At 37.4% G+C, this 14,986-nt stretch overlaps 1 protein-coding gene across 1 annotated transcript in view; it reads right to left on the reverse strand.

Annotated features, from left to right (window-relative positions):
* Nucleotides 1-14,986, reverse strand: part of LOC121414851 (MAM and LDL-receptor class A domain-containing protein 1-like) — a 39,564-nt gene that overhangs the window by 17,885 nt on the left and 6,693 nt on the right. Inside the window, exons 2-7 of the mRNA XM_041607906.1 lie at nt 14,444-14,709; nt 12,644-12,731; nt 11,803-11,946; nt 9,511-9,779; nt 1,970-2,063; nt 587-754 (exon numbers count right to left, since the gene is read on the reverse strand). Of these exons, the coding sequence (XP_041463840.1) occupies nt 587-754; nt 1,970-2,063; nt 9,511-9,779; nt 11,803-11,946; nt 12,644-12,731; nt 14,444-14,709 (1,029 nt within the window). The remainder of the gene's footprint in view (nt 1-586; nt 755-1,969; nt 2,064-9,510; nt 9,780-11,802; nt 11,947-12,643; nt 12,732-14,443; nt 14,710-14,986) is intronic.

Here is a 14,986-nt window from a genome sequence, read left to right on the forward strand (position 1 = left end):
AAGGATAATTCTTGGATGTATGGAAGTATGGTCATACAAACGATAACACCAATAGTTCTACAATACCTGTTTCAAGAAACCTCACGAGATGCAGGCTTTTGCAGTTTTCAATCTGTGTTCTCAAACCAAACCTATTCGACAATGAAATCGTTTAGGTCTAATTAATCCCGAAGGAATTATTTTGTATTGATTATAATTGATAAGTTACCTCTTTTGGAATATAAAATCTAATTCTTAAAGAGGAGACACAGTTTCTTATAGAATGCAAGAATTGGATTAAACTCTGCACTCAATGAAAAATGTTAAACTTTGCAACTTGAAAAGGAGCATCCCAATGCAACACCGGCAGCAATTTTACCAGGTACGACTTTGCACCCCTGTGTTGTGCTCCCCTTTATAACACAAGTGCAACTCTGCACCTCTGTGGTGTTGTACCTTTATAAAGTACAACTTTGTACTTCTGTGGTATTTGTGTACCTTAATGACAGGTGCGACTTTGCATCTTTCAGACCAGAGAGGTGCAAAATAAGTGCTCCCAATATGAGATTACCAATGTCACCAACGTCTCAGAGAGTAATCTACCTACCAAATTCATCTTTGGTGGTATGGTCATAGAGAGGTCCAGCACTAACCCAAAGACCGGCCCTGTTCTGCCAGATCCAATCAACATCATCATCCTGGTCCTGTTCATAGCCACATATCTCTATCTCCTCGAAGTCACAGGTTGCCTGCTTGGCGTCAGAAGGTGGCGTGTCTGTGAAGAAAAGACTTATTTTAAAAATTGAATATTGTTGCGTCGGGTTGACGTAGGGCACACTACTTGTTCAACAGTTGCGAGTACTGTTTTGGAAGGCACAGTTTCCTTCTGTGTTGATGAGTAAGCTTCCAAAATGTTACTTTTGTTTTTATACATACCAACACCAACATTCATGGATTCAAGCAAATATTTGCTCAAGCAGACAGTTAATAAAAAAGAAACGTGCATGGATATTTCAAAGTTCAAACCATAGCTCAAATAAAGCACAATACATCAGTCAAATTACTCAATACAAAAAGCAACATATTTTCCTTCATGGCTATATGTATTTCTATTCGTTTTATAGCTTTTTAATTCAGATCGTATCGAACACTATGGAAATTAATACCAGTATAGCGTTATGAGAATTTTTTTTTTGTTTAGGGGACCGGACATGGCGTATGGGAGAAAGGTCCTAAAATTCGCTCGCCCGCAAGCAAATAATTTGACATTTTTATACAAAACTCTAATTTTGTGATAAACATTGACATGGCCCCCTAACACTCCCACATCTGTACGCCAGTGATTAAAACCCTTTCCCGATGGCATGCTTACAACAAGTTGAGTATTATTCCAATTTTTATGGAATACTATTCTGAATTACTCTCTAGATTACTGCAAAAGATTAAAAGATTTCAATCTTTCAAGAGTAAGTTTTTTGGGGAGAGAGTGTGCATCTTTTTTACATTTTCACTCCAAAAAGTTGAAAATTCACTTTTGAAAGATTGAAATTTTGTTCCATCAGGACTGATCCCTCATCTTACTCTGAGAGGGGTGTTGATTTATACTGAGAGGTTAATACCGACCTGAGACTTCCAAGATTTCATTCGGAGGAATTTACCTGTCTGTATCGAATGTGGACTTCTTAGATGTTGAATGCATGTGAAAATAAAGCCTAATACATATATCGTCACGTCGTAAATAACTATTGAAATCACCAGATCTCGTATAAAGGAATAATTCTACCTTAGACGGTTATAAGTAATCCTAAGATGATCAGAACCAAGTATTTAGCGGGACAAACACAAGACCATCCCGTTTTCCCCCCAGCAACCTTGTAAATAATGTGTGACATATTGGGGAGACTGCGCCTTTGAATGTTTTCTTACATATAGATGGTGCTATACAAATTCTGTTCATTATCATCATCATCATCATCCTCAGATTACTTACGATGACCGGGACACATTTCTCCCCTCTGAAAACTGATGTCATCCAAAGCGACATGGCCTATGTATGTTGGACCCCGCAGGTACTCAAACACAATCTGTAACATGATTGATGAAATTACATAGAATATGTTCTTAATATTTCGCATCCGTTACTGGGAAAAATAATTCTTTGCAAGTTTAAAAAAAAAACCCACACAGATTCAGGTCTCTGCCAATGTATAATCAACAAGTGCTTAACAGTGTTGTTCGTCAATTATGTATCTATATTGAGACCTATGATTCAGACGAACTGTTTGAAAATTGGCAGTGCCCGAAATGCATTCTGCAAAGTGTATTACCTTTTTGGAATGATCCTGATGTATCTACTGAAGTCATGTATAACTGTAATAATATTTCTGTCGACGCAAATGATGATATGTCAACCGAAACTAATGATTTTGCTCTAAAAGGTATTAAAGGTATTAAATTAGCTCATCTTAATGTCAGAAGCATTGTTAATAAAGTTGCTGATTTACAATGTTTGCTGAATAATAACCCTTATGATCTACTAGGAGTGTCAGAAACATGGTTAACAAAAGAACATTCTGATAGCTTGATTTTTGTTAAAGGTTATAAGTTTGAGAGGAGGGATAGATGTACTCATGGAGGTGGAGTGGGATGTTTTATATCAGAAAATTTATCATATATAAGAAGATTGGATCTTGAATCTGTTGCCTTAGAAATAATTTGGTTGGAGTTGCAACGTAGAAATAGTAGCTCATTATTTATTGGTATATTGTATAGAAAACCAGATAATCATTTAGATTTTTTTGACAGTCTTGAAAGTAATCTCGAGAAATTGTATACAGTTACAAACAATGTCATCCTTCTTGGTGATTTTAATTGTAATATGCAAACCGTGAATAATCTTTCTAGAAAAGTTTCCAGTCTCCTTACTACAATGCAAATGACACAGGTTATATCTGAACCCACTAGAATTTCACCACATAGCCAGTCAGTAATCGATTTGGTATGTATTTCTGATTCACTTGTTGACAATATTATTAAATCAGGAGTGCAGTCAGCTGGACTTAGTGATCACTCTGTGATTTTTACTGCAATTAAAGGGAAACATCAACCCCTTTCTCCCAAAATAACTAAATGTCGTTCTTTCAAGTACTTTGACAGTGAGAAATTTAAAGATGATGTAAGGAAAGTTGATTGGCATGAGTTTTATTCCTGTGGGACTGATGTTGAAAAATTGTGGCACTCCTTTAAAAACGCACTCCTAGACATTTGTGACTGGCATGCCCCCGTGATATCAGTGCGGCAAAAACAAAGAGGGGTACCTTGGATAAATGATGATTACTTGGTGTTAGCACGCGAAAGGGATTATTATCGAAAGCAATTTAGAAAAACAAGATTAATTCATTGGTGGAATAAATTTCAGTCTTCCCGTAACAGAGCTAATAACTTGATTAAAAATTTGAAAAAGAAGTATTATCAGGACAAATTTAAGGACTGCGGAAATGACATAAAAAAGAACTGGAACATTTTATCGAATCTTCTACCTAAGAAACATAAAACCACGAGTCATGATGTTAAGTTAACAATTGATGATGGTCAAATACCTAACAATGAAATAGCTCACGTTCTAAACAAAGCCTTTAATGAAGTCGGCTCAAGGTTGCAAGCCCCTTCGAATAATTTCTCGAAAGATTTATTAAACAATTTACAAACTCTTTTTATTCCAGATTGTGAATTTAAATTTTGTGCAATCAAAAAGGAGTATGTTTTGAAAGAGCTATTACATATTGATTGTTCGAAAGCGGTCGGAGTAGATGGTATTTACCCTAAGTTTCTTAAGCTAGCAGCAGAGAGTATAGCTGGACCTTTAACCCATTTATTCAATGCAACTTTGCAAACTAGTGTTATTCCAGAAGATTTTAAGACAGCAAGAATTACTCCTGTACATAAGGGAGGATCTTTTGATATTGACAATTATAGACCAATATCTGTGCTTCCAGTCCTGTCCAAAATACTAGAGAGAGCAGTACATGATCAATTGTATAAGTACTTAAATGTAAATGATCTACTGGCAAATTGTCAGTCTGGCTTCAGACCGTCTTATTCCACTGCCACTTGTCTAACTGAGATTACAGACTTTTTGTATGATAAAATGGACCGAAAACATGTTACTGGTGGTATTTTCTTGGACCTACGCAAAGCTTTTGATGTTATTCCTCACAATTTTATACTTGCAAAACTTAAGTATTATGGTATTACTGGCAATGAATACAATTGGATGGAATCGTATTTAACAGACAGAAGGCAATTTGTAATGATTAACAATTGTCGCAGTGAATTTTTAAAGATAAAATCAGGTGTTCCACAAGGATCTATATTGGGTCCATTGATATTTTGTATTTTTATTAATGACATGTGTAATTTGAAATTGCATGTACATTCTAAAATGTCTCTTTATGCTGATGATACCGCCATTTTTAATCACGGTGAATCAATTAAGGAGGTACAAAAGTATTTGCAAGATGATTTTGATTCAATATGTAAATGGTTAGACTTAAATAATATGCATTTACACCCGCAAAAAACTAAAGCCATGGTATTTGGTCAAAAGAAAAAGTTGAGGGGTGCTCATTTGCCAGTGAAATTCAGGAACATACAATTAGAAAATGTAAAAAAGATTAAATACTTAGGTGTCATGCTCGATCCGGGCTTGACTTGGTGTGAACATATTACTAATATCGTTTGTAAAATATCTCGAGCAATAGGTTGTATAAGGCGGATTAAGCATTTACTGTCCTTTGATATCATGAAGAAGCTGTACTTTTCTATGATTTTACCTTACATTGATTACTGTAGTACATCTTGGGGAAGCAGTGCAAAAGTACATTTAGATAAGATACAAAAACTTCAGAATAAATATGCCAGGATGCTTTTGAAAAAAGATTATAATACATCACAAATATCTCTGTTGCAGTCACTGATGTGGCAATCAGTAGATCAGCGTATAAAATATCAGTATTGTGTTTTTGTATATAAAATAATGAACAATTTAGTTCCAAATTATTTGAAACCTTTAGTATGTAAACGGCCCGTGAAATACAGGACACGGTTTTCTTTGCGATGCCCCCTTCAGCTTCCCAAAGCTAGAACTGAATATAAAAGAAAATCTTTCGCATATTTCGGACCCAAATTATTTAATGCACTTCCTTCAAATTTACAAGCCTGTACGTGTACCTCCTTGTTAGTTTTTAAAAAATTATGCAAAGCCTTTCATACGAATTGATGAAGAGCGAAATAATATTCCATTGATTTACAATGCTATGTACTTGTATGTTTAGATTGTCACTTCCCACTCTAAATTTTTTGATGTTAATTGTTTCTGATGTTAAATAGTTTGTATTTTGTATTTTTGACGTTGAATGTTTTTTGATGATATATTTTATATTTATCTTGACATGTATTTTAAACTGCAGGGCGCCTTTGTAAAGCAGTTTTAAGAACTGAACAGGCCTACCCTGCAGTATAAAATAAATAAAACAAAATAAATAAATAAATAAATAAATATTGGAATATTGCAAACCAAGAGGGTTCTCATTTCTTATAACATCAGCTTGAAACGAAATATTCCAATGCTGATTATTATACTAATTATACTAATGGAGGGGCGGATTAGACACAACGGTTTAAATGAGCCGACTATTGTGCACAAACGATAGAGCCCTTGAAGTGGTAGTTTACCCAATCATGCTGTATCCACCACTGGTATATTCAAACTATTTGCCATAATTTTAGATAAATTATTATAAGAAATGTGATGCTTCATCGGAACATGAAAAAAAACACCTGGTCTCATTTTGGCACTTTATAATCGGTCGTTTGTAAAGTCATGTAGTTATTTACAAAAGTTGCAAAAAATGCCCCTCACATCAAAATTATTTAGTAAAAGACTATCGCAGCCAATGGCCAAATTATGATCAATTGTACAGGCATGTACATTAGGTTACGTGTTTAGTTTTCATGCAAAATATGTCATTCAAATGATACAAAAACCTATCGTGTTATCTTCGGAAATGTAGAGTAGGTGGCGAAGAAGAGGAAGCGAAGATAGCGAGTGAAAAGAGAAAAGGGAACTAGACGAGGATTCAGAGAAGTCATTGAGGTGTAAAGACAGTAAGTAATTGGGGAAGATAGACAGGAGATGAGAGAAAATTAGAACGCAGAAAGGAGAGAAGAGATCACATTCATCAAACAGGCACGATGATGAGCATTTCCTTTGCTAAACAGGCCTATCGAAGTTTGGCAGAAAAGGTGTCCTGGTACTGGGGTGTCATTCTGAATACATTTGGAAGTTGCAGCGTTATAAACTTATACAAGTTTGTTTCACTGATTCCCATATTGTATGGATAGGTGTATGTGTGTTTGTGTGATGGTGTTAGAGGGTGAGCGGGGGTTGTGTGTGCTGGGATCGAATGAGAGGGGGAGAGACAGAAAATTGGTGAAAGTGTGTGTGAGTGAGAAACAGAGACAGAGAGTGTGTTGGGAAACAGAGAGAGGGGGAGGGGTGTGCGCCATGGGTGTCGATCGGTATTCTTGGTTGGGGGGGATGATTGAAACAAATGTTCATGTGGATCATGTGGATGGGGATCTTTCAACATTACCCCCACTAAAATCACAAGTTAGGACATTTGAGAGTGGTTGATATGCATGGAGTTCTTGGAAATTCCTTCATTGTTGTAGTGTACTGAAAATTCAATTTGTGTTACAAGTAAGCCTATTCTAAACTAATACGAAAGAAAAAAAATGACAAAAAATTGTCTGGACCATGTACATAGTGATCTGTTTATTGAGCATGATGTACACATATATATGTATATATATTTATATATATATATATATATCACCCTCACTAACAATGCGAGCGCGAAGCGCGAGCTGAAATTTTTAACATGAAAACAAGAAAAATGTACCTGTTTAGGTTTGTTTTTAGTAACTCACGGGGAGGATAGATTAGTATGTATCTCACTAGAGAGCGAGCTGAAATTCCTTTATATGCTGACCTGAAAGCTTGATATTCTAAGCATTTTTGGTACCAATGATTAAGATGGATATCTAGAAGAACAATAGATGCGAGCGCAAAGCGCGAGCAGAAAATTTTGATATTTCGATCGGGGGGGGGGGGCGTTTCATCAATATTTTCGTCCGACAAGTTGTCAGATCTGACTTTCCTGGATTCTGATTGGTTGAGAAGCACTGTTACTATAGTAACTGTCGGATAAAACGTCTGACAAGTCCTTTCATGAAACGCTCCCATGGAAAAAAAGATAGTTTAATGGACGCTTTTACTAAAGAACAAGATATATTATATCCAACAAAAGATTATTGCAAATCGAAGCGGGAGTTCTTTTGAGGTTTAGAACTAAAAACGGGACATTCTATTCACCTATTTAATGATGAAAAGTATGGGTTGTTGGTACAGAAATCATGCGAGCGTGAAGCGCGAGCTGAAAACTTATATATTCCAATCTGAAAAGCAGACATTTTGAGCACGATTTTAAATGAAAATCGAGTTGGTATCTCAATCTCGCTTGCTGATTTCAGTGTAGCATTACAATCTTATTCTATTTTTTAGTTGCACATGCGGAATTATTGGGGGGGGGGGGCAAAACGATATCTCCCCCCCCCCCGATCGACACCTCTGAGTCTGTGTACACAACTTCTCTTAAATCTAACCCGACTGGCAATATCTTTTTTCTTAATGCATGATGATAAAATGCAGATTCGGACCAATTAAGACTAGCACAAATTACAAACTGTGTGGCTTCTCGTGCGCCATCGGGCTTACCGTCATTCCATAGACCTATATGGTCATTCCTTAGACTATTTATCTTGCCACCCTTTTACTCTGGTTTATTTTTCCACCCTTTTGAATTAATTGATTCATCAAAATTAATTTATTCACCACTGGTGGGATGAAACACCCTATCAACAAAAGTTGTTTTTCGTTAGGGTCCTTTTATGTCATGTGTTAAAAAATATCATATACATAAACATTTCATTCTTTTTCATTTGAATCTCCACTCATCTGTTTAATAGTCCTGAAAAAGAATGCTGTTATTCAATAACAATATACGCAAATTGCGAGGGAAACAAACTGATTGATGGTATACTATAATCATTTATGATCAAACTTTTTATTTTTTCATCATCATTATTATAATTTTTCTACCCTAAATTATTGGGGGGGATGATAATACAGGCCATCCCCCCCACTTGAAATATTGGGGGGGATATATCCCCCCCATCCCCCCCGTGATCGACACCCATGGTGTGCGCATTGGTATGTGTGAGGTGTCTTTAACTGTGTCTTTGTTTAATGCATCGTGTGCTTTCTGTTGTTGCTCCTGCATCCAAATAAGTGTATGTGTGTGGGTGTGAGGGTGTGTGTGTAAGTGAGAAACAGAGACAGGGAGTGTGTTGGGGAGTAAGAGAGAGGGGAGAAAGGGTGTGCGTGTTGGTGTGTGTGAGGCGTCTTTAACTGTGCCTTTGTTTAATGCATCCTGTGCTTTCTGTTGGTGCTCCTGCATCCGAAAAAGTGTGTGTGAGCGAGAAACAGAAACAGGGAGTGTGTTGGGGGAGTAAGAGAGAGAGAGGGGGGGGGGGAGAAAGGATGTGCGTGTTGGTGTGTGAGGCGTCTTTAACTGTGCCTTCGTTTAATGCATCGGTGCCTTCGTTTAATGCATCGTTTCCTTTATGTTGGTGCTCCAGCATCCGAAAAAGTGTGTGTGTGTGTGTGTGTGTAACTGAGAAACAGAGACAGGGGTTTTGTTGGGGGAGTAAGAGAGAGATAGAAAGAGTGTGTGTGTGTGAAGTTTGCCTTTGTCTAATGCATCGTTTGGTTTACATTGGTGCCCTTGCATCCGAAACTCGAAGAATGCAGTATGTGGACTGTTATCTAAAGTAGATAGCAAGTTATTATTCCTCCCATTTTCTCTGATTTCGTTCTGCAAAATCCGAGATAGCCGAGATAGAATTGTTCAGTCACATAGATAGGCCCACATCATAACTATTGTGCGTTTCATTAAAGGACTTGTGGGACGTTTTATCCGACAAGTCTACAGTTATTAAAGGAACTATACTTTTCCACCAATCAAAATCAAGGACAGTTGTCAGATCTGACAACTTGTCAGACGGTAATGTTGATATAACCTTAACCCGAACACCCACTCCTCGGGATTTTCTTCCCACATTCTGACGCAATGGTCTGCTCATGGCGACCATTTTCGTTCAAGCTGTAATAATTGTGGAGATCAGGGGCGGATCCTGGATTTTTCGAAAGGGGAAAATTTGGCAAGCCAAAAAGAGAGAAACGGGGGGGGGGGGGTAACAAAAAACAAAAGAAAAAAGTCTTCACTTTGAAGGGGGGGGCATGCTTCTATTTTAATGGCACTTGTACATTTTTTACTATGCTTCTCAGAGGGAGGGGTAGGGCACGGGCCGGCTGTGCCAGCTGGATCCACCGGTGGTGGAGATACTTACGGTGAAATCATCTCCCAAGGTGATGTCCATTTCGGCTCCTCTCCACTTTTCACCCCTGTTTCCCGCCAGCACCCAACCAGGATCGCCCCTGATCGTATCCAGGGGCACCGTGTAGATTTTCAGTTCGCCCACTCCCTCCCCGCTCATGTGGTAGAAAAACGTGAGACAAGCTTCGGGACTCCCGTCGGCCACACCACGGAGAGTTGGCGTGATCAGCCGGGCGAAACTACCGCGGGACCAAAACGCATTTTCGACGTAGATGTAGTATCCTGAATAATAGTACAATAAAGATAACCTTAACATGCATGTCTACAGAATTAAAATCATAAATCAATGATAATAACAATAACAGCAACAATAATAATATTATTAATAATCATGATAATAACAAAGGTAAATGAAAAATGATAGGATTTGAATAGCGAACGCCTCCATCTTGTTAGGTGCTCAAGGAGCTAATACTATACTACTACTAATAATGATAATAATAATAAAAATACTACTACTCCTACTGGCTACTACTACTACTACTACTGCTACTACTTCTACTCCTACTCCTCCTCATCCTACTACTACTACTACTACTACTACTACTACTACTACTACTACTACTTCTACTACTACTACTACTACTACCACCACCACCACTATTACTACTACTACTACTACTACTACTACTACTACTACTACTTCTATTTCTACTCCTACTACTCTTACTACTACTCCTACTCCTACTACTACTACTACTACTACTACTACTACTACTGCTGCTGCTGCTGCTACTACTATTGCTATTAATACCTATAATCATAATAACAACAATAATAATAGTAATGATAATAATATTCGTATAATGGAGATGATGGTGATAATAAGCAGTAACAGAGGTACAAAAATATGAACTGTTATAAAAGTAGTCGTAGAATGGTAGTAGTAGGCCCACATGCAGTAAAAGAAGCATTACTTACAGAGCAGACATAAAAAAAGTATTCTTAAAAGCAGAGGTATTATTGCAAGTCTAATTTGTATAGCAATAGTAAAGAAGGGGTAGTAGTATCCGTACGAAAGGTCGAATTTAGTGACGGAAAAGGGTGTTTTAACAACACTGGCCAGTGTTAAAGTAACTTCGATTTAATTAAACTGACGTTGTTTCAACAATAAACTGTGTTTATCCATTCCGATAACTTGCTGACGTCAAGCTAACACTTTGAATTGTAAATGGTTACTGAAGGACGGTGTGGAGCGTTGTGGCCAAGTGGATTAGTCTTTTGACTTTGAAACAGAGGGTCGTGGGTTCAAATCCCAGCAAAAAAATATCCACATTGTGCTGCACTGAACCCGGGTGAGGTGAATGGGTACCCAGCAGTATTAATTCCTTGAATGCACTGAGCGCCTCGGAATAGATTATTTTTAGATAGATGGCGTTATATAAGTGCCCATTATTATTATCATTATTAGGCAATTTTCCTTCCACGATGCACGACAGATTCAAGAACACAGTAAATGTATCGAAAATTCCCGTCAAATGACAAAGAACAGCTAGGGGTCTTTGTCGAAAATTTGTGAACGGAACAGCAGTTTCTTTCAAAGTTTTACAGCTGACGAAATATTACAAATACACAATAAAAAAATAGCACATTGTTTGAGCCTGTCACTTTAACAAGATTGTTTTTGGGTAATTGTTTAAAGTGTTTAAACAACTTGTTTAAAAGTTTAAACAACTTGTTTAAAAGTTTAAACAATAGTTGGTAGAGTGATGGGCTTAAACAACGTGCTTAAAATTTCAAACAGCGTTTTTACAGTGTATGTCGCTTGTCCAGAGTCAGAGACTACACTGCTGTTGCGATATTCACCAATTTTCTACAAAGACTTCTTTGCTGTTCTTTGTCATAACAGGCATTCGACAATATATTTTCTCTGTTCTTGAATTATCCGCAGTTGCTGAGCGAAAACTTTCTAATAACTTGCCTTGATCTGTCCAGAGTCAAAGACTAAACTGCTGTTGCGATATTCACCAATTTTCTACAAAGACTTTTTTGCTGTTCTTTGTCATAACAGGCATTCGACAATATATTTTCTCTGTTCTTGAATTATCCGCAGTTGCTGAGCGAAAACTTTCTAATAACTTGCCTTGATCTGTCCAGAGTCAAAGACTAAACTGCTGTTGCGATATTCACCAATTTTCTACAAATACTTCTTTGCTGTTCTTTGTCATAACAGGCATTCGACAATATATTTTCTCTGTTCTTGAATTATCCGCAGTTGCTGAGCGAAAACTCTCTAATAACTTGCCTTGATCTGTTCCCAGCGTGTGATCCGCAGTGGGAGAAGAATAGATGGTTCCGTCAAGCCCTTGTTGTCTTCTCCAATCCTTGTCATCTGATTTGTCCTGGGCGATAGAACACAAACCCTCCTCAAATGTACAGGTAAAATTCTCTGCAAAACAAAATGATGGATAAATGTTTTGTCAACTCGGCGTGGCATCAATTAAGTTGATTTGAAAAATGATATGTTAAAAAAAATGAATTGATACATCCATTTTTCATCCATTGGTCTGTATGCATTATATTCACTTTATAAACCAATTATTGCTCTCATAAGAATATTATATCTAAGTGTACGTGTGGTTGTGTGTACGTGTTCTCTGCGCGTTAACACTACCACAGATACATGTACATGTAGGTCTACATAATATCAGTGAAAAAAATCGCCGAAAAGGGGTTTGTGTGGTTCAGAGGGTCATTTCAATGTGTAAACACAAATTAAACAAGACAAAATGGCGTCTGAATAAAATCAATTGAACAATACTATGTTATGTGTTCAAGGCGCTCCTATATTACCCCGGCTAAGCTAGTCTACCGATTCCGGCGCTCTGGCAGCTTTTTGAGGAATGACTCTCTGCCGATACCCATTAACCTCACTTGGGTTGAGTGATATGTGGGTGAATTTCTTAAGGAAAACACGTCAAGGCTGGGAATCGAACCCACGTCTCTCAATTGAAAGACAGGAGACTTAACCACTAGACCACAATGCCCCCATGTGTGTTTGTGGAATATAATTTCAATATAAACTGCTACATAATCACACGAGAAAAATATGATTGTCAGTTTTAAGATCATAGTAATAGTGGTACCTAATGGACATGCGCCTTCGGTTATCGTGACGTCATCCAAAGCAATATAAGCTTGGGTGTCTAAACCTGCGATAGCTTCAAACGAAACCTGTAAGAATATAAGGTAGAAGGAAAGAATTATCACAATAATACCCCATGGTAGAAGAATGATGTTGAAAAGAAAATGAAAATCTTATATAAATCTACAGCAAATCAGCAATAAAACACATATGCGGCGCCGTTTTAACGCAATTTCGAACGGTAAATTTCTGAGAAAGGGAGTCGTTTAATCTATTCAAAGAATTATTGTGAGGTAACTTTTAAAAGGGCTATTTTCAAAATGTAAATAAAATATTACTGGGGGATGGTAGCAATGGGGTAAATCCATGACGTCATACTATTCAATGTGTGAGGGGGGGACGGCGTGTTGAAACAATATTTAACCCCCCCTGAAAAATAGGTTCACGGATTGGATTCACGCCAGGGGATGGTAAATACAAAACGATTCCAAATTTGAATTTGAAGGGTTTTAAAGAAATCAATGGGCACTACACTGTATTGTAAGATGTTCAACGATACTCGAGTATAATTCACCTTCAGTTTATCGAAGCTAGAGGGGAAAAAATGTGAATTTAGATGGGCAATTAAACCTACCTATCATGCCTGGTCTATTGATCAACGAATACGACCCGTGATCAACCCATCGTAAAGATTTATTTTGTTAGCACTAAGTATTAAAATCTGCTATAAAATAACCCATAATTTCTTGCAATAATCTATAATCATTTGCATGCATCCATGTGCATGCATACTTTATTTCATGAAAAATAGCGAAATGGCAGTCTTATAAATTCCAGATTTTTATTGTCCATGAAAAAAAAAACAAAGTTCAAAGGTCTTGTATTTCTTGGGAGGGGAGGGGGTAGGAAAATTATAGACACACTTCCCGAGAGATATGAATACTAAAAGATTATATTTATTTCAGAGATCAACTAATTATTTGTATATTGTGTCAACCAAATTCTTTTTAAAAGGGATAGTTTTGTCTTTATTCAAAAAAGTTATAAACCGTTCTGGAAATATCAAAATACACTTAGGGGATGTTGCAAGCATAGGCGGCGGAGCAGAGGATTATCTTTGTGTGTGTGTGTGTGGGGGGGGGGCGCAACAATAGCCGTCCCCCCTCAAACACAAAAGATTATCCGCTGCTCCGCCGCCAATGGTTGCGAGAAAATATTTGTAATCAGTTGTAAATATCCAATCGCAATTTTCGAATTGATAGATCAATTCAACCTGTAGCAAACCATGTGACACTTCTTGCTTCTAGAAGCAGATGAGGAATCAATCGCGAATTTGCAATCAGTTGTAAGACATATGATTGATTTTAGGACTGAACTAGACTTGCAATTGTTCACAAGTTATTTGCAACACCACTTTGATTATTGCCATGAAAGAATGAAAGAAAGAAAGAAAGAAAGTAAGAAAGAAGAAAAGGAGGGAGGGAGAAAGGAAGGAAAGAAAGAAAGAGAGAAAGGAAGAAGGAAAGAAAGAAAGAAAGAAAGAAAGAAGGAAAGAAAGAAAGAAGGGCGGAAGTGAGGGAGGAAGGAAGGAATGAATGAAGGAAGGAAGGAAGGAAGGAAAGAAGGAAAGAAAGAAATGAAGGAAGGAAGTAATGAAGGAAAGAAAGAAAGAAAGAAATGAAGGAAGGAAGGAAGTAATGAAGGAAGGAAGGAAGAAAGAAAGAAAGAAAGGAAGGAAGAAAGAAAGACCGAAGAAAGACAGACAGAAATAAAGGAGCACTCGGTTCCGAGACACACTAACCCAATGACCATCTGACTGTTGGGACATGGTGACGACACCACGGTTCCAGGTGTCCCCGGTTCGTTCGATCCTTTTCCAGTTTGGGGTGGAGGGTCTACTCTCGAATACCAACCAATGGTAGACGTTCAGCTGGCCAGTGTTGTCACTGCTAATCTGATAGAAGAACTCAAGGCATTGTGGCTTTGAATCGTGGAGTACGAATGGCAAATTCAACTGTCCAGATTGGCCGTTCAAATGGCGACCTGTCTGAGCGTAGAGGTAGTGTCCTAGACGAAATGATAACGAGAATGTTGATAATGTAATGTCACGAATAATATATATATGGTCAATTCCAGCGTAACGGACATGACGTTCAGACAAATTTTTGTAATTCAAAGGTTTCTACAGTAGAATTAGCAGTCTTTTGATAATTGTTACTAAGCTTATCAGACACATTTAAGTATCAGTTACATACACATACAATTTCAAATCGTTTCGTTGAACAGTTGCGGAGAAATTGCACTCTTTGTGAGCGTAACGGACATGACACGAAATGGACGAAGC

This window comes from Lytechinus variegatus, chromosome 5 (assembly GCF_018143015.1).
Source record: "Lytechinus variegatus isolate NC3 chromosome 5, Lvar_3.0, whole genome shotgun sequence".
NCBI classification, from domain to species: Eukaryota; Metazoa; Echinodermata; class Echinoidea; order Temnopleuroida; family Toxopneustidae; genus Lytechinus; species Lytechinus variegatus.